The sequence below is a fragment of the Acipenser ruthenus genome, chromosome 2 (assembly GCF_902713425.1).
Source record: "Acipenser ruthenus chromosome 2, fAciRut3.2 maternal haplotype, whole genome shotgun sequence".
Lineage (NCBI taxonomy): Eukaryota > Metazoa > Chordata > Actinopteri > Acipenseriformes > Acipenseridae > Acipenser > Acipenser ruthenus.
The window spans coordinates 36,941,120-36,967,549 of NC_081190.1; the positions used below are offsets into that span (position 1 = coordinate 36,941,120).

The following is a 26,430-nucleotide window of genomic DNA, read 5'->3' on the forward strand; positions in this document are numbered from 1 at the left end:
TCTTTTGTTTTGATTTACTTGTTAAACATATTGCTGACATCCTGCCAAGCTGCTTGATCCTAAACAGAAAAGAAGACCCATTTCACAGAAAGCTATGTTACCGTTAATGTAGATGTTCTTGATACAGCATGATCAAAGACGCTTTCTCTTTTGCACCGTGAGTGATAACGGTATGAGAAATTGGGTAATTTCTAAAGTGTTCATAATGTGGGAGCATGTGAAGACAGAGAGAGTGCAATAAAGTTTCTAGTGATCTAGTTCTTATCACAGAATGTCTTGATGCTGGAGCTTCATTCAGCTTTGTTTTATAACTGGACTGTCAAACATTGCAGAGTAAGAAAGAGCAAGAAATAAGTGTAACAGCTACCAGGTCTCCAGCATCTTGGATTGTTCCCTCCCGTATGTTCCTAATGTCTGGATCAGTAGTCAGCAGTCTCTCCACTGGGGCATGGCAACCCACCGGAGTCAAGCCTGAATGTAATCATTCAGAAAATCCAACAGCGCTTTACAACCAGCATTGTTTTCCTGTGTTATGGCAATATTCAATCAAACTTAAGAGGAGATGCTTTGGCACCAGAAGATAGGTTGCATCTGTTTTCTAAAAATACTGAAAAAGAAATACTGGCTATGCTTGAAAACTAGCAAGGCCTTAAACAAAGCTGTTTAATTTACATTTGTAAATTTTGTATTTTTGGCAACTGTGCAATGTGATTTTCCTGTTTAAATTGTTTTATTGTACTGGAGCAAACACTGAATGTACTAAAAGGGAATGGCTTGACTGAGTAAAATAAATTCTCCCAGTAGTGGTTTTCGCTTATGTTTTCAGCTGGTCATACTGGTTCCAGAAAAAGGAAACAGTAAAATTGAAGTCTTAGGGTGAACGTTTCTTCAAACTGATCATTGTGGAACTTGATCCTAATTGTGGGTACTGCTGAACCTGGAAATCATCTGAAATAAAAATGGACATTATTGACACTGCTTTAAGAAATGTTTTGTTGTGCCCTGGTAGGGTTCATGATTAAAAGGAGGGCATGCCCAGTGAAACATACCAGTGTTACTGCCTACCTGTATTTATGTAATGCTTACTTACAATTTTACATTCGAAATCCTCCCTTGGTAATAATAATAATAATGTATAGGATCTCCTGCAGGTGAATGCGCAGTCAGCCTTGAACAAAGAAACATAAAAAAAATCAATAAAAACAGAACAACTCTCAAGTTTAATGTGAATGAATCAAAGCCGTTTATTTGATATTAATTGCAGAATATACAGCACTACCATTTGATGATAGTGGGAATAAAAATTAAATAAGAAAAAAACAAAAACATTTTAACATGATGCAGACAAAACACTAATGCGTGCGCAATGTAGAGCATTATGTTTAAACGGCAAATAGAAAACATATACAAACACACAACTGAATATTTTGAAAAAGGACCGGGATGTTCTGCAAAGGTTTTAAAGTGCCCAATACATCAACAACTTCAACAATATTAAAAGCTCCAATGTATGCAGTAGTTGAAACATGTAACACTGATACACAAGTTGTAACTCCAGTTTTTTTTACACAGCTAATAATATTGCACAGGTAAGAGGCTCAAATGCTAATTGTAAATCCTACCTGGTTGTAGGATTTATACACCAAGAGATTTTGAAATAATGCAAACCTAATATATATATATATATATATATATATATATATATATATATATATATATATATATATATATATATATATATATAAGAAACATCCATCAGTTGTGTAAATATCTCATTGGTTTTATGAAATTTAAAACAATGCTTTTGATTAAGAAATGCCAACTAAAATTTTGATTGTATGTTTGTCAACATCATTTTATTCCCCAACCTACTTAAGGTCACAGCGATGTTGAGACGTGTGACAAGCTAACTTAATTTTGCAGAAGCTGCAACAGATTAATCTTTGTCGTTGCTTCAAGGGTTATTATAGTGGTTTTAACCATTATGATTTCTTTATCCAGTGGTGAACCAATTCAAAGTGGGAATGGGTAGATTTAATCCAAGCAAATACTGAAAGTTTCCGGGTGCTCAAGATTTATAACTTTTAACATCTAGTATTCCAAATTATTCTTCATTTTTTTCAGTCAACCGGAAGAAACTTAATTATAAATTTTAGATTGAATTTGTGACCGTAAAATAGTCCATTTTGTTTTCATTATCTCATCCCTGTAATGCCCAATTCTGCCTTTTGTTGGAGAAATTAAAATACAGTATAATCCCCTTTATTTGAACCCAAGCTGGACCGACCCAGGCACCCAGAGGTGAAAGGCATGGAGGTGTTTTATCCATTTTGCCGCTTAGCCCCGCAGACTGCCTTCTTAACCATCTCATGAAATGTTTCACCAGTATAAACTCTGGTGGACTCAATCCGTTTATCTGAATGCTTGCTTTACTAACCCTTTCATATCCCTGGGCACTTTGGTTAAAGGCGGTTTTACTGTATTCCAGTAATCATAATATTGGCAATGCATTAAAACAGGTAACACATCCAGATGACAGCATAGAACAAAACACACACTGTGTGCAACTCTGGGCTTTTGAGGCTGGCGCACAACACAATAACATACAGGAGGACTTTTCTAATACATACCAATTATCTTGATAGATTGTGTCCCAATCTATCAAGCCCCATAGCCAATTGAAACAAAAGAAGAACACCATGTTTAACTGATGATGATGCAGAGAGCGTGCAATCAAGACACCATGAAAACAGACCTTTGAACATTATTTTTGATGCACACCAGGTTGGCAGTATTTCCGATTCAAGGTATATTTAGTATTCAGCATAATAGAGATGTCTATGTTATTCTTATTTATTTTTGTTTCTGATGGAAGAACAGCAATTTGGTATATATATATATATATATATATATATATATATATATATATATATATATATAAAGAGAGAGAGAGAGAGAGAGAGAGAGAGATAATGAACACAAACAACTAATTGACTTTCTTTTTTTCTTTTCTTTTCCTGATTTGTTTTTGGCACATAATTAAAAACACAACAACAAAAAGTTCTGGGCCAAAAGTACTGTAGCTCTTAGGTATAGCTCGTCATTCTTTGGAATTTCACATGTTAAAGACAATGGTTTCTTAGGCTATGTTTTCCAAAGGAATTTCACATTGTTTAGCGCATAACAATGTAAGAATTAATGGTGTGTGTGTTTTTTTTTTTATTATTTATTTTGTAATGGTGTGTATTGCCAAGCACATATTGTAGAGCTAGATTTTGTTTCAATATGAGTGTCTGACTTTACCAACTAACCCTCCATCAACATATATTGTATTTGTGTATGTACATGGCAGTATCTAAGCAAGACAAAAGCATTATAGGTATTCATAACTGACAACTGATCCAAGGTCTGCACAATTACTGGCTTGGATAATTCTATGTTCCTCACAGGCTCCCTTTTATATACCCTGGAAGTGTGTGTTTGGTTCGTTCTATGGTTGTCAGTACACATTTGTAAAACACACAGTTCTCATGTTATATCTCACAGATAGGTATCCATATATATATATATATATATATATATAGACAGATATTTAAGCTGATTATTTATTTCGATTTCCATATTTAGCTTTTTTGTTTTGTTTAAAATGGCTCTAATTGTTCTGGATTTTACTCAAAGGCCTGTAGTAATTTAAAGACTGTTAGATCAGTACCTTTCTTTTTGTTTTACCCTAATTCTGCATTTGAAGTGTTATTGTTGTCTGAGTGGTTTGCATTTTAGCTTGAAATGTAATTATTTGGATTCAATTTAACTCTACCTCCATAAAGCAGCATCTACATTTCTCATAAGACTGTGCTCTTGCTAGATTTTGAAGTAAGCCTTAAAGATTGAATAAGCTGGGGGGTAATGCAGTTCAGTATGACATTCAGCAGTGTATCTCCTATTTGAAAACAATACACTGCAGCAAGAGTACCAGAAATTGAATCTCTTGAAATCTCACTTCAAAGAGTAATCCAGTCAAATTAAACTTGATGGGTTTTATTACTTTCCTTGTGGCTTTGGCGAAATCGTTTATGTATTGGTTTTGTATAACCATTACGCAGTGGTATGTGTCTGAACATCCCTTGGAAAACAATAGCTAATGATTGCCCAGTTTGGGTTTAGCCTAAAAAACCAGAAATCAATCATGCCTCCCCTTTATTAAATACATTTCACAATAATTTAGAAAGCAATAAGTACTTTGCAAATAGCACATTTAATTTATAGAAAATAGTAGCATTTTTAATGTCCTTAGATTGTTGGTGAGGCTGCCAACCTCCCCCCTCCCCCTGTTAAAACATCTATCCCTGTGCAACAGATTTACCAGTGCGTTCAATTCAACTGTGTATGTTCTCACAGTGCAATATATACACAACTGAGCCACAATCTTCAACAAATAACAGGCTCCCATGCATAAATTAAGTCCATTAAAAAGAAACAAAATCTATTCTGAAATCAAAAATCTTAATCATCACAATGCATCACACTGCTAATTGTTAATAGCCTCATGCATAAAATTAGGCCTATAGCACTGTTTGGCAGTTGCTAATTATGCTACACCTTAACACAGAACAAGTAAGACCAAGTTGGACAAATGTGAAAATGAACACAGTCTAAAACACAACAAAAGAACAGATAGTTTTCTTCATCAAAATATGAAAACTGTAAACTTTGGGCTCGCTCTGCAACCGTCCAGAATCCAAACAAATAAACAAACAACCAAACAAAGAAAAAGAATAAGAAAAAGAAAAATCAAATTGTTTCTGTAAGCACACCTCTTCAACTATTACAAAAATCACAACTTAAAATGTATAAAGCTTTTTTTTCCATAAAGTCACAGTTACCAAAAAAAACAAGTGAATAATTTATTACATACGCTATAATAACATTACCCTAAACACTATTATCTATGAGGTATATCTGAGAAAACTCGGTAAGGAATTGCACGGTCTGCGCCGCTAACATGCCTCAATTATTATTTTTTTTTATTTAAAGCTTTGCAACCATTAGAAGAAAGAAATAGAAGAAAATTAGAGTTAAAAAGCCTTTGGTATCATAGTTTCTCTTTGTTCTTTGCGTGATTGCATTGCAAAGCACCACAGTACATGGGTCACCAAAATAACACAAAAAGGTGGCCCATTTGACGCTGAGGTATTCACAGGAATAGAAAGCACAGAGAGGTCTAGACTTGAAAAAACATCGCTTTGGTTCAAGCAAGGCACTCGTCCCATGGTTATTTCATACTTTGCAACTAAAGCGTTTTCGAGTTCATGAAAAGCAGTCATTACTATACTTTTTTATATGTCACCTTCTATGTACATACAATGTTTTCTCAACAATTAGATTTGTGTGTGTGTGTGTGACTTAAGATTTTATAGCTAGCACTGGAACAATGGAAGCAGTACTTGTATCTCTTGGTGGTTTTATTACTTAGAATGTGGAATTCAATTAAAAAAGAAAATGAAAAGTTAAAAGACTAATTAGGGACACTTTCTGGAGGGATTTTTATTTTGACAGGCTGCACTAAATCAGAATGACAGCGTCTTTGTATCGCTATAGAGACTTTTTTTTTGTTGATGTCAAAATAGCATTGCTATCAATTTTTTGCCCTATTGAGAAGAACCATTTCATCTATACTAAAGTACAGATTGAATAGTACTACTCAGAAGCTGTATTGCTGTTGTGTTCCCATTGAGTTCAGCTTTCTTTGGTTAATATCCTAATTACTATTTTAAGGGTAGCAAACAGGTGTGGGAGACTTTATGGGAATCCAGTTAATTGTTACAGTAACCCTCTAGCAATCCTAGAACTTCCACACACACTAGGACACTTTTCTAAGGTCAAATTGGTGAATTTCAATCACATGTACATAGAGTTCAGCATAATCCAAATAAGACTCCCTCCCCTTACACTTATTTTGTGGGGAGGGCGGTCTTTTTTGTTTTAAGAGAGATAGAGATAGAAATAGAGGCAGAGAGATACAGGTATAAAACAAGAGCATGGGCCAAGCGCAGACCGCACATAGAAAGAAATCTTTGGTATCTTTGGTATCATCAACACGATTAAAATTACAAATGGAAAAAGTCAGTGAGGTAGCCTCTTTGGTTCTCACTAGAAATAGAAAGATTTTTTTTTTTTTTTACACACACATAATTCAGTCTTGGAAGCAGCTAGTTAAGGGTTTTTTTTTCTTTCCTTAGTCCTTTTCTTCCTCCAACATATAAAGCTGTGGAAAGCCACTTTGTACTCCAGGTAATCTTTGGTGAAACGGCAAAAGTTCCAATAAACGTGTGTCCCCATCCACAAGAGTAGCAATATGAATCCCAAATTCATTGCTTGTCCTTGTGCTGAGCAGGCTGTTGTGAGGAGCTCTCAGTATAATATTTAATAGCATAGAAAACAAATGTAGTACTCTAATGTTTTTTTGGTTTCAAAAGATTGTTTTGACAGAAAGGAAGATAAATAATTAAAGCTAACACGATAAAGGGATCTACATATCCTCAAATTAACATTTTTTGGCAACTTCTTAAATACTACAATCTACAAATTAATAAATAACAAATCAAACAATTTGTTCATTTTTTTGTCATTGTATAAACTACTAAATAATTAAATACCCCTTCAGTTGCTTTTTAAAGCAAAACTAAAACCAATCATATAAATTAAGACAAAAATGAGTCACTGCATCTTGGATGCACTGTCATTCTAACATTCTTAAATAATCATAAATATTTACCCAAACAATTACAATCTAATTAAATAAGATTAAAATAATTAAATAATTAATCATAAAAAAACTATCATTCTCAGGTTCTAACATACAATCGCCGTAAATAAATAAACTCCAATGGTGTTATAAAACTTAAATGAAAAGAGCAAACATGGAGAAATGTAAACCTTGGCTTATTGATTAGGGTACATGGTACTTCAGTGTGGTTTTGATTAAGTTAAAGTCCAGTTTTTTAGAAAATGAAGTACTGCAAAGAATAACACCTTAACAAAAAAAACACAATTTTAGAGAAAGCATTGAAAATATAAGTACTATGCCAAGCAATGAAAATATCATTGATTTCACTTCCTTGGTTGGCACATTTTCCATTCATACAGCCAGACCATTATGAAGCAATCCTCACAAAGAGAGCTCCCTACTTTTTAGAAAGGCCGAATTGACGGCCTGCTGGTTCAGCCTATGTAGAATCTTTGGGTTAAGCTCTAATAATAGAGAAAGAGAGAGAACGATAAAGGATAAAGCTATTGAACCGAAGTATCTGAACAGTTTTAACTGATGATTTGATAGTTTTTGTTTCTTGAAAGTTGAACTCATCTTGGACGTGCCCACAGACTTCACTCCTCTTCCAAGCATGAGACATTGGGATCATGTACATGTAATGCTATTATATATGCAAAAATGTCTATAGAAGCTGATTACATTTTATAATTGAAGATATTGTACTATAGTATTATGGAGTAATTAAGCTATATGAGGAAATATGATTAAACCTAATGACAGAATAATGCAATATTTAAGTCTTAGTCCTCCCTTAAGAATATAGCAGATTTTATTGCAAAATACTTTCATTTATATGTCTTTGATGCTGTATGATTGTATTATTATTATTATTATTATTATTATTATTATTATTATTATTATTATTATTATTATTATTATTTGGCATCATAAAGCAAAACAAACCCTACTTTTTTACAGCCATCCATTAAACATGAAGTTGCATTTAATTTATTTGTAACTGTATGTGAATTTGAAAACAAAGTTATGCACATGGATGAGTTTATGCTTAATGCTGTCTTTTTTATCCTGTTGTGTTTTCTTACTGGTCATGGTTGTCTTCATTACTAACTTGTGTTTCTCTCAAGTCATTTTCTTTGTAAAAGTTTACCCTGCCTTAGAAAATTAATTAGTGTAAGCAAAGTGTTTAAAGAAAGCTCGTATAACCCTGTGATCGCAAACAATTTTTGACTGTGTCCAAAACCAAGTGACCTCTATAAAATGTTATCAATATGCAAAGCCTCCTATATTTGCAAATTAAGTTTTGCAAAAAAAATATGTATTTAACAGTTGGTATCTTTTAGAGAGATTACAGTGTTATGGAAAATAGATCATTCCTGATGCAGGGGGCACAGAAGGTAAATATTGAATATTGGGGTTAGATTGATAGCTGACATAGTAAGAGAGCGATCGGTTCAAATTAGGATGTGAGATGAAATGGGGTTAGATTCAAGAATGTCTTATGGTTGACTGTCCCAAAGAAAAACAGAATCTCAACTATCAGTTAACCATCTCAACTGGGGTATGTTAAACACAATCACTAGCTTCAATAGAGTTATGCATACTGAATTTGGTGCTGTACTGGCTTATTTATCCCAACATCTAATGCTTGGAGAAAGAGATTAATCCTTTTCAAAATCCCATATAAAAAAGAGAACAAAAAAATGCACAATTGAATTAGCCCCTTCTTCAGTCGAAAGGATGATTAGAATCAATTTACCTGTAAATAGTGAATGCATTAAATCATGCAACAACAAAGGAAAAGTGTTGGAATATCCATTAATCTTTGGTTTTGTAGCTGATGAGGTTTTGGTTGTTCTTTTCCATGTTCTTGAAAAACTGCATAGGCACGCGTTAAAGACAATCTTCAACTTTAAGAGATGCAAAATGCCCAGTCTCATGAAGCAACAGCCGTCGTGGCATTGCTTCCCTGCTTGTTGTACCCTTTATTAAAATCTGCTTCCATGAAATGTCCAAGACGTCCAACGAAACACAGTGTGTCTCCGTTTCCTGACGTGCTCTTTTTTCTTCTTTATTATTTTTTTTATAACAGTTTGTTGCAGAACAATTAGGTGCAGAAAAAAAGTTTCTTTGGTTTCGATTCGGCAATAAATAGAAAAAGTCTCAAGTGTCCTTAAAGAGTCTTTAAAGCCTTTGGCTTGCTTTTGAACACAGAAGGGTGTTCCTGGAGGGGCTGTTTACTGATGAATGCGGCACCTTATGTGTTTGATCCTGACACTATATATAGAAAATATAATACAGTAAATGCCAAATTGGGAATATGTTGTCGTTTGGACCTGGTGACCTGGCTCCCATTCTAAACAGTCCATTTGTCATTTTTGTTTTTGATTTGCCACCTATTTAGGATTGAGAGTGGATGTCCAGAATTTTTAAATAGAGCACTGCCCAGGAAGGTGTATTCAGTTTTAATGGGAAAAAAATCAATAACACCTGGCAACTGCTACACACATCTTAAATAATCTATCTTTAGGTAGAAACCAGGATGATGTTGAAAAGGGCATGAGTGTCTTCCAATTAAATAGAATTAAGAATGTAGTTTAGTTGAACTACATCAGTAGTTAAACTAAATATAGTATACACTTTTTATTGTTCCTCAATCTTGCTTAACAGCCTACAGCCATTTTGTCTTTGGTTAATAAAAAACAAACAAACAAATAAATAAATAAATAAATAAAACTGTATCAGATTAAAATTGTATAAAATATACCTTTTGTCATTTCAAATTAAATTTAATAAATATTTGATGTGGATATAAATTACTTTGGTATCATGAGCAAGTTCTCTGTACACCTGCTAGTAAGTAGTTTAAAACTAAAGTAACTAACATTTAATGTTCATGATTAAGAAAATACCCCAATTGTGTTCATGAGAGAATAAAGCTAATATGTTCTTCAAATGTTTGAAAAATTACATCCTGAGTTTTCTAATGCATGAAGAACGATATTCCCTAAAATGTCCCCTCTTTCTATTGCAAAAGAAATGTGCTTAAACATTGTGCTCACATACAATGCCAACCACTAAAAGCTCATTCAAAGAACACTTTTAGTAGTCGGTGCATGTTATAAGAGTCAACATACATGTAGATATGTGTTCCTGAATACCGGCATTAGTTAAATCTGTAAGATTTGTGCTTGCATACCTGCCAGTACCTGACACTGAAAAGCAAACTGAGACTGGGAAGCAAGCTGAGATTACAGTTACTAGGGGACCCCTTGCCACTAAAGATTAAGGTTAAGCCACTTGCCACAACTTGTATTACTGGTCTACTGGTGCCTTCAAAACGTTTTATTTTCTTATTCTATGGATTGCTATGGATAATGGCCGACAATAGCTTCTAATTTCTTTGGTCAAATTTTGAAATCTCAAATGTGTTATGTGGATGGTTATTATTAAAGCCTATGTTTCTTTGACAACCACTTGCAAGCATCTCCAATAATAACTGTACGTATTGGCCTGGTTTATGATTGCCTAAGTAAAATTGCTTTGAGGAGTGGTCTAAAAGCTTTTGTGTGCTGATAATTTTCAAGAAAAAGCAACTAAGTGCAAATCCAATGACACAGGTGGGTTACTGCGTCAGCTATTCACCAGTGAACAGACCCCCTCTAAAGCAAATTTAAAAATGTCGTTGACAAGTACCGTGCCCTGTTCTGGTGCACTGTCCTCAATCATATTTTGGTACAAGTGCTGGAGGTTGAGGAAGAGGCCCCTGGACTTCCTTCATCCATCCATTTGTCCAAGCTCCGCCTCCGGGCATTCATGAAGAAGTTACTGACCGTGGTCAGTTCGAGGCCCAGTTGTTGAGAGATTGTGATCTGCATCTCCTTGGAGGGGCGCTTGTTTTCCTTGAAGATGGCGAGAAGTGTTCTGCGCTGGAGGTCAGTGAAAACCAAACGGGATTTCTTTGGTGTATTGCTCCTTTCTTTGCTTGTATCTTGTTCTTTGCGTTTGCATGCTTAATAGAAGAAAAAAAAGAGACACTGCAAGTTAACTTAAATTTTAGATACATGGATGTTGACAAAATTGTAATTGAAGGTGGTATTTCTGTCTGGTGGTTGAAGCTATTAAAAAATGCAACACCGCCTCAAATAACCTTATTGTTTGCAGCTCACTCTGTAAATGCAGAAAAAAATAGAAGACCTGAAATGCTTTATATTGAGTTTTCATCCTAAATGACCTTTTTTCAATTATACAAACTAAATTCACTGTAAGTAGACACATACTGTTATTATAGTATTATATTTTTAATATTTTAACTAGATAAAATAACAACCAAGACAGCTAAGACTCAGCAAAACACATCATTAAAACTATACATGTGTTATCTGTAAAGATTCTTGAAAAATGACCATATTTTCCATATGTACTTGGTATTTTAAAATACTTGCTGTACAAATTCCAAAAGTAATACACACCAGTGTGCCAGCAGACATATACAATATGATTTGGATTAAAATACACCAGCGTCAACAACAACAACAACAACAAACATAGAACAAATGACTCTGAATTGCAACCACAACCTCCAATACTGGAATAAGCACCCTGTCATTTAAAATACTTAATCTTATTTTCAATTAGCTACTAACCAGTAAAGATGGCTTTACTGAAGTCCAGCAAAAACAAACTTACATACAAAAACTTCATTTAACTTAATGTAAAATGCAACCCATTGAAATAGATAAAGAAACTTCAAACACTTTAATAATGTTGTTTGTGGAAAGCCCATTCCAGTGAAGTCGTCTGTCTACCTCGGTACAGACCTATAAAGGAAAGCCTCAGAAATCAATTTGATTACCTCTCTGAATTAAGTATGCACAACTGAGACCAATTGAGATCAATATAAATCAGGTTAAGTAGTCCATTGTGTACAAAACCATTATGTAAGAAGAAACTGTCTGAACGAGGATGTAAATAAACACATGGTCAAGGAATTATCGTGGCTTTATTTTATGAAAGTTACACAGTTCTATACTTCCCGACCATTTGCTTCTATTGTTTGCATTTAAAATGTATTGTTGCAGTCCTTACGCTAAATCGTTTATGTTAAACAACACAATGGTTCTCTTCCCAAACAACCAAAGCTAAGGTTTCACCTTCTCCAACACAGAAAAAATAGTATAAATAGAAACGTTTTTGTAATTTCATTACGGATAAAGTAAATATAATTTAAAATTCAGTTGAACCTTTGCACAATTCAATTACATAAAACGTTTCAAGAAGCCATACAATTGGAGTAATGATACCAATAGGCAGTATGCTGTGTCATCGTTCTTTCCTTTGTCTGCGTGTATCTGTCCAAGGTGCTGAAACTGCCCCGCGCTGCACACTGACATTCTTGTTAATTTTACTTAAGAACTACGAGTTCCCAGAGAAGGTATGTATTGCATGTATGTATTAGATTAATTATTTAATTTATTGTACTTTTATAATTATTATTATTATTATTATTATTATTATTATTATTATTATTATTATTATTATTTATTTTTTTATTTATGTATTTATGTATTTATGTATTTATTTATTTATTTATTTTATATTATTTTATTTTTTAAATCAAACCACGCTGTTTTATTTAAAATAAGTTCGGGTTGAACTCGCCAAATGGTAATAAGCAAATTATTTTAGTTCAGACTTTTTTTTATATCAAGAATAAAAAAAAAATGTGGTAGTGGTTGTTATGATGAGCTTCCACTTTATGTAACAACGCTTGTTAAAAATACCATTAATGTTAGCCTACTACCACTGCTTAATATTACGAGTACTACTTGTACAACGACGACGACTACTTCGACTACTACTACTGATACTACTACTACTGATACTACTACTACTACTACTATTACTACTACTACTACTACTACTACTACTACTACTACTACTACTACTACTACTACTAATAATAATAATAATAATATTAGGGCAGTTATACAATACATCAATCCCATTAAACGATGCAGCGTCTGTCAAAAAAATGTCAACAAAAACAATGCAGTTGGCTTACGTTTTGTACCGTTCCCTAGTATGCACTAATTAAAGGATGCTTGATATATCAGTACACTGAGTTTAAAGGGTTGTAATTCTTTGGTGTCCAGAGGGTGGCGACGTAGTCTGTGTTATGATGAGCGTAAACCCAACAGGGGGAAAAAAGCCTTTATCTAAAGATTTAAAGATGTGATGACTAATTAAAATTCTTACTTGGCTTATTTATTCATTTTTTCATTTGTAAAACACATAACATTCCTGGCAGAAATCTAGGATCAAAAGAGGATCTTACATAATAATATACTTCTTTATAATTTAAATTAATTGTATTCCCGTTCATACACAAGCAAAAATAATGAGTAAACCCTTATTCGATGTATCTTTCCTCATCACGTTGCTTTGTGTTATAAATGCATGCACGAAGAGGGTAGGGTAGTCGATTGCTTATTTTTGTTTTACTGTACCTCTGCAAACGATGAACCTTGTCCCTTTGAACTCAGAAAACTGCTAATCTTTTCCTGGAGGGGCACAAAACATTCTCGCTGTTTAATTTTCTTTTCTGAACTGGAAAACGGTTTCAGAAAACGAATGCTGTTTAAACAGTCCGTTTTCATATAAGAGGCCAACTTGAATCTGCAGTTTACAGTCCAACGTGTTTAATCTATTCACAAAAATGTCTAAAAAACTATTAATAACATAATTTACGCGTAGTACGTTTTTAAATGTTGCAGGGTGAGTTTAGGATATAGCTTTAATGTCTATTAGGAATCTGACGAACAGTTATGTTATCGTTATCTTATAATTATGCCTGCCGTTATCTTATCATTATAAACTGCACTAATCTCCATTGCATTGTTTAGTATGTTACGATGATAACACCGATCTGTAGCACCAATATGTGTCGACCAATAGCAAACCACCACCCTATAGGTTATGCCAACTCCAGGACATTGTGTAATAAGAAAACACTTGAGAAAAACATTTTGTAGACACTATATAGAAAGGACTTAATGGACTGGAATGGACTAGAGTGGTTTACTGCTAACCCTACAATTAACATATAAAGAATGGTACCACTCTATCTCTGAGTTTAGCACATCTGATCCGGTTAGTTGTGGACCCACACGTTGCTGTAACTGTTGCTGATTTGTTTAAATATTGAGTTTGGCTCTGTGTGTTTAAAGACAGGTACCATGTTCACCTGTTTATGTGTGTTATTGCCCTCATTTACATTATGTAGACGCTAATCAGAGGAGGAGTTTGACTCGATCCATTAACAAGGGTTGTATTAGGCAAGGAATTCTTTGTTGTTTATTTTACGTCGACGTTGCTTATCTTATTGCAGTAATAATAAATATAAATAATATAAACAATATAAATTATATATATATATATATATATATATATATATATATATATATATATATATATATATATATAATATCGATTGGCAGCAAAATGCAGAGCATTGATCACTTTTTTCCCTTTTAAATATAACCCCAAATTAAGCAGGCTGTTGAGAATGCAACAAAAAAATGGCTTGATTACAGAAATAGGAAGTATACAGAAACCCTAACCAACCTAGTAACAGTCAGCGAACTACTGTATAGAGACATTTTAATGATATACAGGAAATAGGCCATTGGGTTACAAGAGTCTGTCTGAGAGGATAGTCCGAATTCATGTTTGAAGTTTGAATATATTTGCACGTGTATTTTGAATTTGACCTTGACACCCAGGCGTTATTGATTGTTTGTTTGATTCTGAATGAGGCGTTTTTAACCTCTGATTTTGAGTGGTTCTAAATTAAATGGCATGGCAACCAGTGTGTTAATCCGTTGCCATTTGTTAAGTGTTCACATGGACTCTATTTGTTTTGATTTGTTTTGGTTTTGCTTTGTACTTTCAGTTTCTTAGCACACTGCTCAGTTCTAATAAATCATTGGTTGGAAGAATTGCGGAGGCTTTGTAATTGTTAGAGCGGGGAGAGTGTATGTAATTATTTTATAACGTGTTACTACAAAGTAAGTCCCACTCCAAAATACAGTAGTATTTTTTTTTACAAACTACGATTTATCGTGTTTTAAAAAATAAATAAATACACTATATATATATATATATATATATATATATATATATATATATATATATATATATATATATAATTCGAATTTGCCTAAATCTTTATATAAACACCATCATGAAAAGAAGATGGTGTGTATATATTTCGTATAGATATATAATGAAGACTTTATGAACTCACTAGTATAACGTCTTTACTTTAGTAGTGGGAACAATTCTGCATTTCACAGGAGTCGGTGATCTATCTTCTGTTTAATACTGCGACCATATTGCAGTCTAAACTTTATTGTTACACTGCACTTGTCTCGCGTGTGGATAAAACTGGAGCTACGTGTAAAATAGACAGTGTTATTCCTTTACTCTGCACCGCTGTTTCCCAGTTTGCGTGTTAAATCCGTGTTGCATGATGATGCTCTTAGACTTCCAAGCAATAACAAATCGAATGATAATATTTAATGGAGTACTTTCCGAATGAAGCCTGAATCTATTGAACAGAGGGTCTTTAACTATGTGGTTTTCTTAAAGGGAAAGGTTGAATCAATAGGATCAATGCCGAAGGTTTCCCTGGCCTTGCATCACAAGGATAACAGCTTCTCTCTTCCGTGGTTTATCGTTCCTTTCTGACACATGTAAATCAACGGCTTCTAACAGCACAGCACTGGGAAAGCAGACACTGGACTGTATCGTACAGTAACCCACCTGCTAAAATATCTGGCACTGGACTAGATATTACCTGGATTGAATTTGAATTTATTTAAGGTGGCCTAGATTTTCACCACAGACGTAATCATAATGTTTCACAGACCCCAATTAGCAATAACTACCTAATGTTACCTTAGGTAAGGCAGCCCCAGAGGATTGCTAATTGGTGTCTGTGATACCACCCCTATATCTTTGGTTATACAATTTAACCATAATCTGGAGTAGTTAAATTCGTTGAAATGCATGCTTTTAAATGTTTTTGCTTGCATACTGCATATTAAAAGCTATACTGTATTTAATATGTAACGAATTTACATAATTAGTTCATAGAGGTGTTAAATTAAAACAGAATGTGTTCCATTAAATCTTGTGTTAAATCTCTAATTTAAGAACTGTTTGCGTCACATTAAACAAAATGTGTCTGTTATTTTTAACACGAACTATGTTTTTTTTAAATTGAACTAACTTTATATTTCAACCACATTAGTGAATAAAATATATCTAAAACTTAAACCTTGAGAGTACGTCCTATAGGCACATTAAACACAGATTAAAGTAAATATATCCATTAAATGAATGTGAAATGCGAGTGCGTGTTCAGTTCTTCGCGCCTCTTTAATATCGTTCTGGAACAACAGGGAGGCTTGGTCTCGAACTAAAATAAAGTCTGTAGCTATCACAAAACAAGAGAAAGACGTATTACATGGAAAACCCGACCAGCAACATGTAACAAAATGGGGCAAGTGCCAATATGGAGCAATAAATAGAACATGAGGATTGCCATGTAGAAATCAATACCTAAGTGCAGGTTATAAATGAACTGCTATGAGATGTCTGCGTTTTAAAAGTGAGACCTTTTTTTTAGAAAGAAAATGCATTAAAAAAAGACTGATGTGCAACATTTTGCAGCAATGTTTACTAAAAACGTCCGGTTGCATGATTACTTTGGTTAAACCCCAGGTGTAAGGTATTTGCAGAATGTATACTTCAGAAGTACATTTTACACAAATACAGATATGTGTATGTCCCTTGATTATTATTATTATTATTATTATTATTATTATTATTATTATTATTATTATTATTATTATTATTATTATTATTATTATTAGCTTCCTTGTAGTAAAAACAAAAAAGCTGGTAGTCTGTTATATTTATCTAAGGATATAAACAAAATGATCAGAGGTAAACAAGCAAACAAACAAACAAACAAACAAATAAATACATAAATAAATAAATAAACAAATAAATAAATAAATAAATAAATAAATAAATAAATAAACACATCGAAAGTACCTCTTCTGAACTAAATGCAATGTACCCAAAAGTGATCCTGATTCCTGGAGAATTAAAATACAATTTTAAAAAGGATACTAATAATTGCACATACATTTCCTTTTAATTATGAATTGTTGAGAAAGTAAAGCTATTCTGACAACTCAATCTGTCCTATCTCCAGGTCAAACACATGGAAAGACCCCACAGTCCGTCACCCATCCTTCTCACCACCCCACCCCCAGCGCTGCTTATTGGACATCTCCTTTGTTAATGAGCAAACGGCACGGAGCGGCAATCTGTAGGGGCTATAGTCTCAAAGCCTGTCCGAATTCAGTCTGTAACAGTTGATAGTAATAGTTGTGTGCCTGTAAAACAATAATTAGATCTTGCCTTTTGGTTACATGTTTTATAATAACACAATTCACAAGAGCTCCTGTCATTTTATCCAAGTTAAAGGCCTTAGTTTATCTGACCTTCCGGTAAAGATAAGTATGCTACAGAATTTCAGATGGTATTGCAGAAAACATACTAGAATTAGTATGTTTTATAGCATAAAATAGGTAGCAAGGGCTTCAATTTGAAAGTGGTGGCTGATTTTAGTACTTTGAAGCCATTGTTTAAATCATTAAATATACTTGCACAAAGGTGTCTTAATTATTCAATAATATTAACAACCATGTAGCATTTTAAGAGAATGAGTCATTAAAAACGGTTTTGGAAAAAGACTCATGTGTTCATTTACAATTGTATGTATTATGAATCCTTTGTAAGAGACAATTTAAATATAGTATTACTATAAGAAATTAATACAGTCTCATCCCCATAAAAACACTTGTTATAGAGTTATTATCACAAACTATTATACTAATAAATATTGAAACTTGATATACAATGCCTTTCTTTAGCACATATTTCCTGAATAAACAAGAACATATTCAAATGTTGATAACATAGTATTGTTATATTGTTATAGAGACAAAGAGAATCTCCTCTTTTTTTTCGAAAAATGTAAAAATAAAATGATAATTTACCAGAGAACATAAGTCGCTGAGATGCCTCATCTTGTTTACAGTAACCTCCTGGTGGGGACAGCGAGATACATCATTAAAAAAAACAGCACAATATTATTGATGTTTATGTTCAAAAAATGAGTGTCCTAGTAGGAATCATTGCAGAAGCTGTCAGTAAAAAATAAGTATGATATGAATTATTGATGTGAAAATCAGACCATTGTATACATTTTATAAGACTGGTGTGTAGTTATACTGATTGGACTACAAACCATGAGATTACCTCACCTGATCGGCATAGTATATCTATTAAACATATTCACACTTAAACATATTAAACATCACTAGGGATCTATCTGAATGATCGTGACAGTGGTGCATCTAAATACAGCCATCCTTTTACTCTATATTAATCCTGCTTGCATATTTATCAGCCCCCATTTCAACATCACAAAAGACAATAAAACAAACAGTGGAATGAGTTATGCCAGAGCAGGTTTATGCTTTTAGGGTGGCAGTATTTAGATCTGACACTGTTTAGATCATTATAGACTACTCCAAATATGCAGATGATTTACAAGCTGAAAATAATAATAATAATAATAATAATAATAATAATAATAATAATAATAATAATAATAATGTCTAAAATGGTAGTAAAAATGTGCATAGAAAAATAAACACAATAATTGTATTAGTAAAAGCACAAACACTTTTGCATTAGCCAACACATGCCTAGTTTATTTCCCCACATCAAGTTTATTGTTTTTAACACTAGCTTGTATTTCACCAATTCAAACTCAATGTACATTTTTTTTTTTAAATAGGCAATCAACATTGCCTTTTACATTTCTCACTCAATCAGAAATGAACATGGACTGTGTATTGCTTAACTGAACCACTCTCATTTAAATCGTTCATATATGAACCTTTTATTTTTACAGATATAAACAATGTAGAGAATAACTTGCTCTGGGTGTTTAATTTTCATAACCGTGGCCCTTTTATGATAGCATTGATCCACTGTCGTTCAGACTAATTGAAAAGAGCCCTTTGTGTTTATTATTATTATTATTATTATTATTATTATTATTATTATTATTATTATTATTATTATTATTATTATTATTATTATTTATTTTTTGATACGGTGTAGCATACTGCATGTTTATCTGTTAGGTACATATTATGTGTTTGCCCAATATAGTCTGCAACCAGCGCTGTATATATATATATATATATATATATATATATATATATATATATATATATATATATATACTACAACAATACAATTTAATTTACTGGTGTAGATTTTAATAATACCAATAATTAAAATAAAATAATGACGATATGTGCGGTGTTTCAGAATTGTACTAGATTAATGTTTTGATAATGTATTCGTTCAAACCAATAGCATATAGTTAACAGTATACCTGGAATGGAATCGTTAGGGTTGTTAAACTGTTCAAAGCAGCTGGAGCTGGAGCAATTAGCATTTTTGTATCGCACAAGGGAGAAGTTCAGACTCTTTCTTGGCACCAGCCACAGCTGCACTTACAAATGCGTATCTCATATGAATACCTTTATTATGGGACTGTTTGGTGATGATACATAGGCATATCTTAATGTTAGTGATTTAAATTGCAGATTTAGAAACATTCTAAGTTTGATACCAGTGGGAAATGGCTTTTGAACAACGAAAGTTTAATACATTGTAGCTATACGAAAATGTAAATGTCTCCATTGATATTTATTCTTCAATTTACCACCATGTAGGCGCACGTGCTTTTGACGTCGAAAATGTGAACCCAATCCATTCAACCTCCCATTGCTTTAAGTGGTTTAGCGAACGGGTTAAAAAAAAAAGGTTTCGTCATGCGATTGTCGTGCCTATCAAAACACGCCTGTATTTTTAATCAATGGTTTACATCTTAAATCTTACATTTACATGCACATTACATTGATCTCTGAGCTGCAATAAACCGCGGATTAGGTTTCTGTTTGAGGAATGCAATATTTGTTAAAGTGGACATTAGGCCTACATAGCTAAACTGCAGCGTATCGCGGGAGTTTCAAAGGAAAAATATCAGCGCACTGTATACTCAGAAAGTTAGCTTGAAAATAAATTTCGGTCGAGCAATGGGTCGGCTAACAGCAATGTATCGCCTATATCATAGTTAAACGCAGAAGCCTAAACGTTTTAATGGTCATCAAACACGTGGTAAAAACATGGCGACAAGACCGCTATGCAGGCAAGTATTTGGAAATAAGGCGGTTTCATGTACGTTTTGCTAATCTATGCGTGTACACTTTTAGTGGCTTATTTTACAACATTTTTGGTTCTCTGTGTATGGTTACTTTATTATGGGATTTACCTTTAGTTAAAATACTGTAAACCTAAAATTTGCATGGACTTACAACATGTATGTATTTGTTTATTTGTTTATTTATTTTAACAAAAGAGAAAAGATTGCAATTTGAGTAAAGGCCTATATTTATTATTATTATTATTATTATTATTATTATTATTATTATTATTATTATTATTATTAATAATAATAATAATAATAATAATAATAATAATAATAATAATAATAATAATAATAAAGAGAAAATCTACACATCCAAAAGGAGATAGTCAGTTAAACTATGATTACGATGACGCCGATAATAAACTGAGACTGGTGTTGAGCCCAGTGCTGGGAATAGAGTGCCATCATCAGCTTTACTGGAATCAGCCAGGATCAGGTTCCAGATCAATGAGAACTGGGTCCACACGTTTATGTTATTGTTGCCAGCATTAATGCCCTTTTAATCTTCAAGAGATTATCCGTATCGATCCACATCCATATACACACATTTGTTTTAGAAAGTGACATAACCACACGATTGAAAGATTGGAATAAAAATAAATGAGGGAGGCTTTTTCCATTGGATCTTGTTCCAGTGTTTTCGTGTGTCTTTTTCTCTCTGCCCTCAATGCTCTTAGGGATCCTACATTAATGCATATTTGGAAGGTGTTATTCTTTCACAAGGGAATGCTAGAGGCAAGGACTAGCAACACGGGGCTCTTCAATTATTCATTTTACTTATTCCAACAGGCAGCAATAAGTGGTTGAAAATGGTATGTCAGGAAGAACACAGTACCTGTTTAGGCGGAACAGTCTATGCTGTACTAACATGTTTTAATGTGTAAATGTAGAACATTCTACGAGAAACCGTTGTACCGCGTTCCAGTTAACAATACAAAAAGATAAACATTAGCGATGTTGATGATATACAGTTGTAATACTTTAGTAATCGCACGTTTAGTTGGGTTGCAAAATTGCCAGTATTGGTACGTTATCATCTACATATGATGGTACATATTTTCCATAAATCGTTCGCACTTCATCACAGCTGTGAATACAATAATATCTCCCTAATAATCGGCTGTACCTTTAACATCCTAGTTACAAATAGCTAATTCCACTGAAAAATTTATTTAGCAACAATCGTAATTGTAACTTTTTTTTCTTTTCCATTTGCAGCATTTAAAATGCAAGGTTTGAAGTTGGGTAATCTGCAGCAAGTCTCCAATTAGTAAAAGGCCTTAACAACATGCTGATTAATTAAGTGTCTGTCTCTTTTACCTATCAATTGGTATACCCGGTAGTCATCCTTTATATAAAGAAAGAAAATGATCACGTATTTGAGGGGGTGCGCTTGTGTTCCCCAGTCGTTTGTTGGAGCTTCATGAACGAATACAAAAAGAGCATTCAGAACATGCTTAACCTTAGGACAGGATTAACGCTGCAGGGGCAGGACCCCTAATTAAGTTCCCCTGGATACTATTTTAGACAATGTGGTACGACTTAACACCTTTAGTGGTTTTTAAACACAATACATGTTTTAACAGAACCATTTTACGATTTCTGCGAGTTTAATTTTTAAATATAAACCGTGCGTCTGACAATGCATTTAATGAGCCTGCCTACAACATTATTATTATTATTATTATTATTATTATTATTATTATTATTATTATTATTATTATTATTATTAACTGCGTAACTCAAACTGGCGGGACAAACATCAATGAGTAAATTAAAAAGGAGTATTCTATTATTTAAGAATATACATGATTTATGGTGCACACAGAAGAACAAAAGCCTGGCTTCCATCTTCACGTTGTGCCTGGTTAACCCAAGGCAAGGTGACGTTTTGAGCTCCAGCTCTGGGTCATGCAGAGATTTCTATCAATAATTCATTGAGTTGCTGCAGTTTTTGCTCCTCGTTTTCCAGTCCCTACAGCTACTCTGAGCACATAATACCTTCCCTCCAAAACCCCAGCTACATGCATATTTTACAATCTGTATTCTGAAAAAGAGCAAAATCAATCGTAATGTTACCCCTTTTGAAATATTAACTATTGTCACTATAGCTTATTCTGCTCTCTAATTTAGAAGCAAATCATATATAAATAGATGTTAATAGGTTTGTGACATGCTAACGATAATGGTATATCACGACCAGACATGTTTTTAAACAGTGCGTACAATTTTCCAGGGGGTTGTGTTCGGTTTAGATTTATTGTGTTTCTTAGCAGCATTTATTCCCATACATCATTTGTAAACAATTAGAACTTGTGTCGATTTAGGATTGTGGATTTTGTGACCGTTTAAGTGTTCCATTGGTTTGTTATAACAGGTCATATTTGTATAAACTATCAATTCAATGTTTTGGTACGAAAATACGTTATCTTTGTAACGCAAAACTCTAGTGCTGGTGTTATAAAATGGGATATTATTACGCTGTAATTAAACTGTGCAATCCAGCGCAGTCTGTTTATGATGCTGACATGTACATTATTTTGGTATACATTTTCTTTGGACATTACTGCCATATATAATTAAAATAAACAAGCCAGATGTCCAAAACCCTGTTACCTTTTAAAAGTTATCATAAATACAAATTTCTTGAATTGAAATATATGCTTTTTTTCCCCACAGAAACAACGGATAAACTATTAATTAAGCACTTGTAACTGTACAATAAAAAAACTGTATTTAACACCTTAATGCAAACAAAATAAAGAATTCAGCTTGACTAATTACTTAAAATACATCTATATAGTGTTCAAAATAAAGCATAACCATATTTTGGAGAGGCTACATTTATCTTACAAGGTGTGTGTGTGTGTGTGTGTGTGTGTGTGTGTGTGTGTGTGTGTGTGTGTGTGTGTGTGCATACATATATATATATATATATATATATATATATATATATATATATATATATATATATATATATATATATATATATATATATGCATATATATGTGTATATATGTGTATATATATATATATATATATATATATATATATATATATATATATATATATATGTATGCACTCCAATCAACAAGCGTAAAAAAACTCATTTATAAGCATATATAGTCCACACGAAGGTGGAGTTGATAACTATTACATGAATCACAATTATCACATTGATCATTTATTCCAACAAAGAGAACAAAAAAATTTGTGAATTCTAAATAAATGTAAAAAAAAGGTTTGATACAGCTGATAAAACATTGGCAAACCATTTAAAATATAATTTATATCAAACAGTAATGCCTAATAAACCAGCATCTGAAATGTAAAAGAAAGAACAATAGATAACGGATTAATAAACGTTTCCATTTCTTACCGCTAGAGAGTGCACACACCTCACAACAGAACAAGTCACGGGTAGCTGTTTGTGTTCTTGTTCTCCATGGTCTCTTTTAGATGACTAGTTTTCAATACAATAAAATACATCAATTGCTCAACCGGCTACAATTACATTTCAACTAAGCGTTTGTAAACCTATTTTTAACCATAGACGTTGTTACTTAAATCCAAACGTATTAGCCGAAGTCTGTTATAAATGAATACATTTGCTGTGGACAACAAATGGAACAATAAACCTTTAAACAACCTTCACAAAATATGATATCTATTTGCCTCTCAGCTTTAACTACCCAGTGAATTATCGCTCCTGGTTTAGTTGTGAAATATGAACAATAGCAATGTACTTGTATCACGCTAGAATTACATAAATATCTTCAAGAAAGATATTTACAGTTTCACTGATATGCCATGCAAAGCTTGGCTTCATGAAAACACGGATAGTGGATATATTAGTTACACCAAAACGTGTAATATTACAATAACTACTTTATTTGCAATACCTTTTTTGGGGGCGGGGGGGGGGGGGGGGGGGGGGGGTCTTGTATTAAATTCACCTGATTCATATTAATACCACAGAAAGCTGTAGATTTTTCCCTTTAAGTGCACAGGAGACAAAGGGAAATTACAAATGTTTAAAAGGGGTGTCTGGTAGAATTCTATTGCACCGCTATGCGTTTTCCTATAAGTCTCCTAAAAGTAAAAGTTAACAGACAAAAATAATAATATATAAAATTAAATTAAGGATGGAAAAAAAGTTATGTATAAAACAAAAGAACCACCTTGTCACTAAAACAACGTTCATGTAGAAACTGACAGTATATGTTAACAACATTTAAAACATGAAAATATGTGTTTTGCTTTACTTTTAGTAGAAACCTTTGAAGAAAAGGTGAGCAACAAACTTAAATTTCAATAACATTTGATAAGTACACAAATGTCAATACCATGGTATGTAAAACGTGTCTTACTGGTAGTTAAATTAATGTTATGATAATGTGTGCGGTTGGTTATTTGTACACATTAATTTGAAATTTGCATCTAAAAAAACATTATTTTAGAGACTGTACAACAATAGTTCTTTACGCGAACTGTGTTTTAGTGCTTGGTTTCAAAACGGTATGAATCTGCTCGATCGGCGCAATTCTATAATATATAGCATTTGTCAGGATACCTTGTCTTACCTGCAAGCCTTAAGGCTGACATCCTCTGGAACTCGGGTTCCTGCAGCCATTTCCACATTCTTCTAAAGGTCTCCCTTCCAGATTTAAGTTTACTCCAAGGTTTGGGGTTCCTTAAGAGGTCTGAAAGGGTCCCCTGTGAGCGACACAGCACCCTCTGGGCGAAGATAGCCTGGGGGATGCTGTACCGCTTGAGTTCCGCAGTGATCCTTTGTGCCACTTCTTTGGTGTTAATTTCTTCTAACTGCCCCGAGTTATTACCTTGAGTTTCCGAGGAGGAGGGCGGCCTTTCCCGGCTGGAAGCCAACACGGGCCCGTGAGATTGAGGGTGGCCTGGATGACCAGCGTGATGCATTCCGTTCAAATGTGGCATCATACTCGCCGAAGGGACACCAAGACTCCTTGAGAGGTGCTGATCCCCTCTGGTCAGCATGGCAGTGTGGGCATCGAAGTTTGAGCTGAGCATTTTGTCGTGCCCATGTGCGCCATAGTTGTGGAGACTTTGCTGGGTGTTATGGATGGAGCCCAAACCATTGCCAAGAGGGCTGCTGACCAGGGGGGATAAGCTTTGACCCATCCCTGTCATTTCCTTATGGTAGGGACTGTAGAGATTGTTCATTGCTGGTAACCCCCTTTCGTCCCGCATCAGGGTAAAGCTCCCACTTACGTTCCCAGAGAGACGCTGGTGGTGGGCATGGTGGTGGTGGTGAGCATGGTGGAATTTGTCTGAAACGGTAGAGATGGGTGGCAGGGGCTGGAGTGGAGTTAAAGTGGTGTAGGTGCCGCTCATTCCCATACCAGGTGGGGATGTGTCGCAAGGCATACTCATTGTATGATGGAGCGGGAGAGACAACTCCGGGCGGTAGTCTCCAGCCCCGTCCAACATCGTAGCCATACTGGAAACCATAGCGGATCGTGAAGAAGCAGCAGCTAAGTCCTGATGTATCCTTAAAGAAGCCCCAGTGCTCCGATCGTGATGGGGGCTGTGACTGCTCATCAAATCCTGCTCATGGCTTACTCCGCCATGCAGACTGCCAATGCTGTCCATTGTCATCTCTGGGTTCATGGCGTAAGCATCCAGCTCCTTGGCCAGACATCTATAGGCGTTGTAAGCAGTCTTCATTCAGTCCATTGATCTATTGTATGTTTTTGTGCCAGGGTTGGGTTTTATTGGTTTTTGTAAGGCCTCTCGGGTTTTGGAAATAAAATAAAATATTACCGATCTCTATCAGACGGGCCAGTGCTGTTTCTCGCCATGTCCGAGCCCTTTCCTCCTCCTACGTCTTCTGTTTAGGCAGCTGGAGCTGTCCAGGATGGGTTTGCTATTCGATCATCCTACCCCAGCGGAGCGGGCGGGTCTTTTCTTCTGACAGACGTGACGTCTGAGCAATCCTCTCTCTCAGTGCACCCTTCTGAATATCTAGCAAAGCAAGCTCTCCAATACACACCGAGAGGGGCGTGGGATACTAGTTTTCATGCTCGGTTGAGATTTGTATGCAGCTTTTACATCTGGACTCAAACGTCAGAAACTTAGATTTGCTTTAGCTGTATTTAACTAGTTCGTCCCCTATTGTCTATGCAAAAGAAAACATATTGTCCAGTACTCCACTTACCTTAACATGTATTTAGGC

At 34.1% G+C, this 26,430-nt stretch overlaps 1 protein-coding gene across 3 annotated transcripts; it reads right to left on the reverse strand.

Annotated features, from left to right (window-relative positions):
- Window positions 1-1,219: 1,219 nt before the first annotated feature.
- Window positions 1,220-26,086, reverse strand: LOC117421464 (one cut domain family member 2). Of its 3 annotated transcripts, none has more exons than XM_034035927.3 (3): window positions 24,803-26,086; window positions 17,926-17,973; window positions 1,220-10,799 (listed from the first exon to the last, which is right to left on the reverse strand). In XM_034035927.3, the coding sequence occupies exons 1-3, from the start codon at window positions 25,920-25,922 to the stop codon at window positions 10,513-10,515; spliced, it is 1,455 nt and encodes a 484-aa protein (XP_033891818.3). In that variant the 5' UTR covers window positions 25,923-26,086; the 3' UTR covers window positions 1,220-10,512. The 3 variants fall into 3 exon arrangements, with proteins under 3 accessions (XP_033891818.3, XP_033891819.3, XP_033891820.3); XM_034035929.3 differs by having other exon boundaries at window positions 10,684-10,799; window positions 24,793-26,086; XM_034035928.3 differs by lacking the exon at window positions 17,926-17,973.
- Window positions 26,087-26,430: the final 344 nt, after the last annotated feature.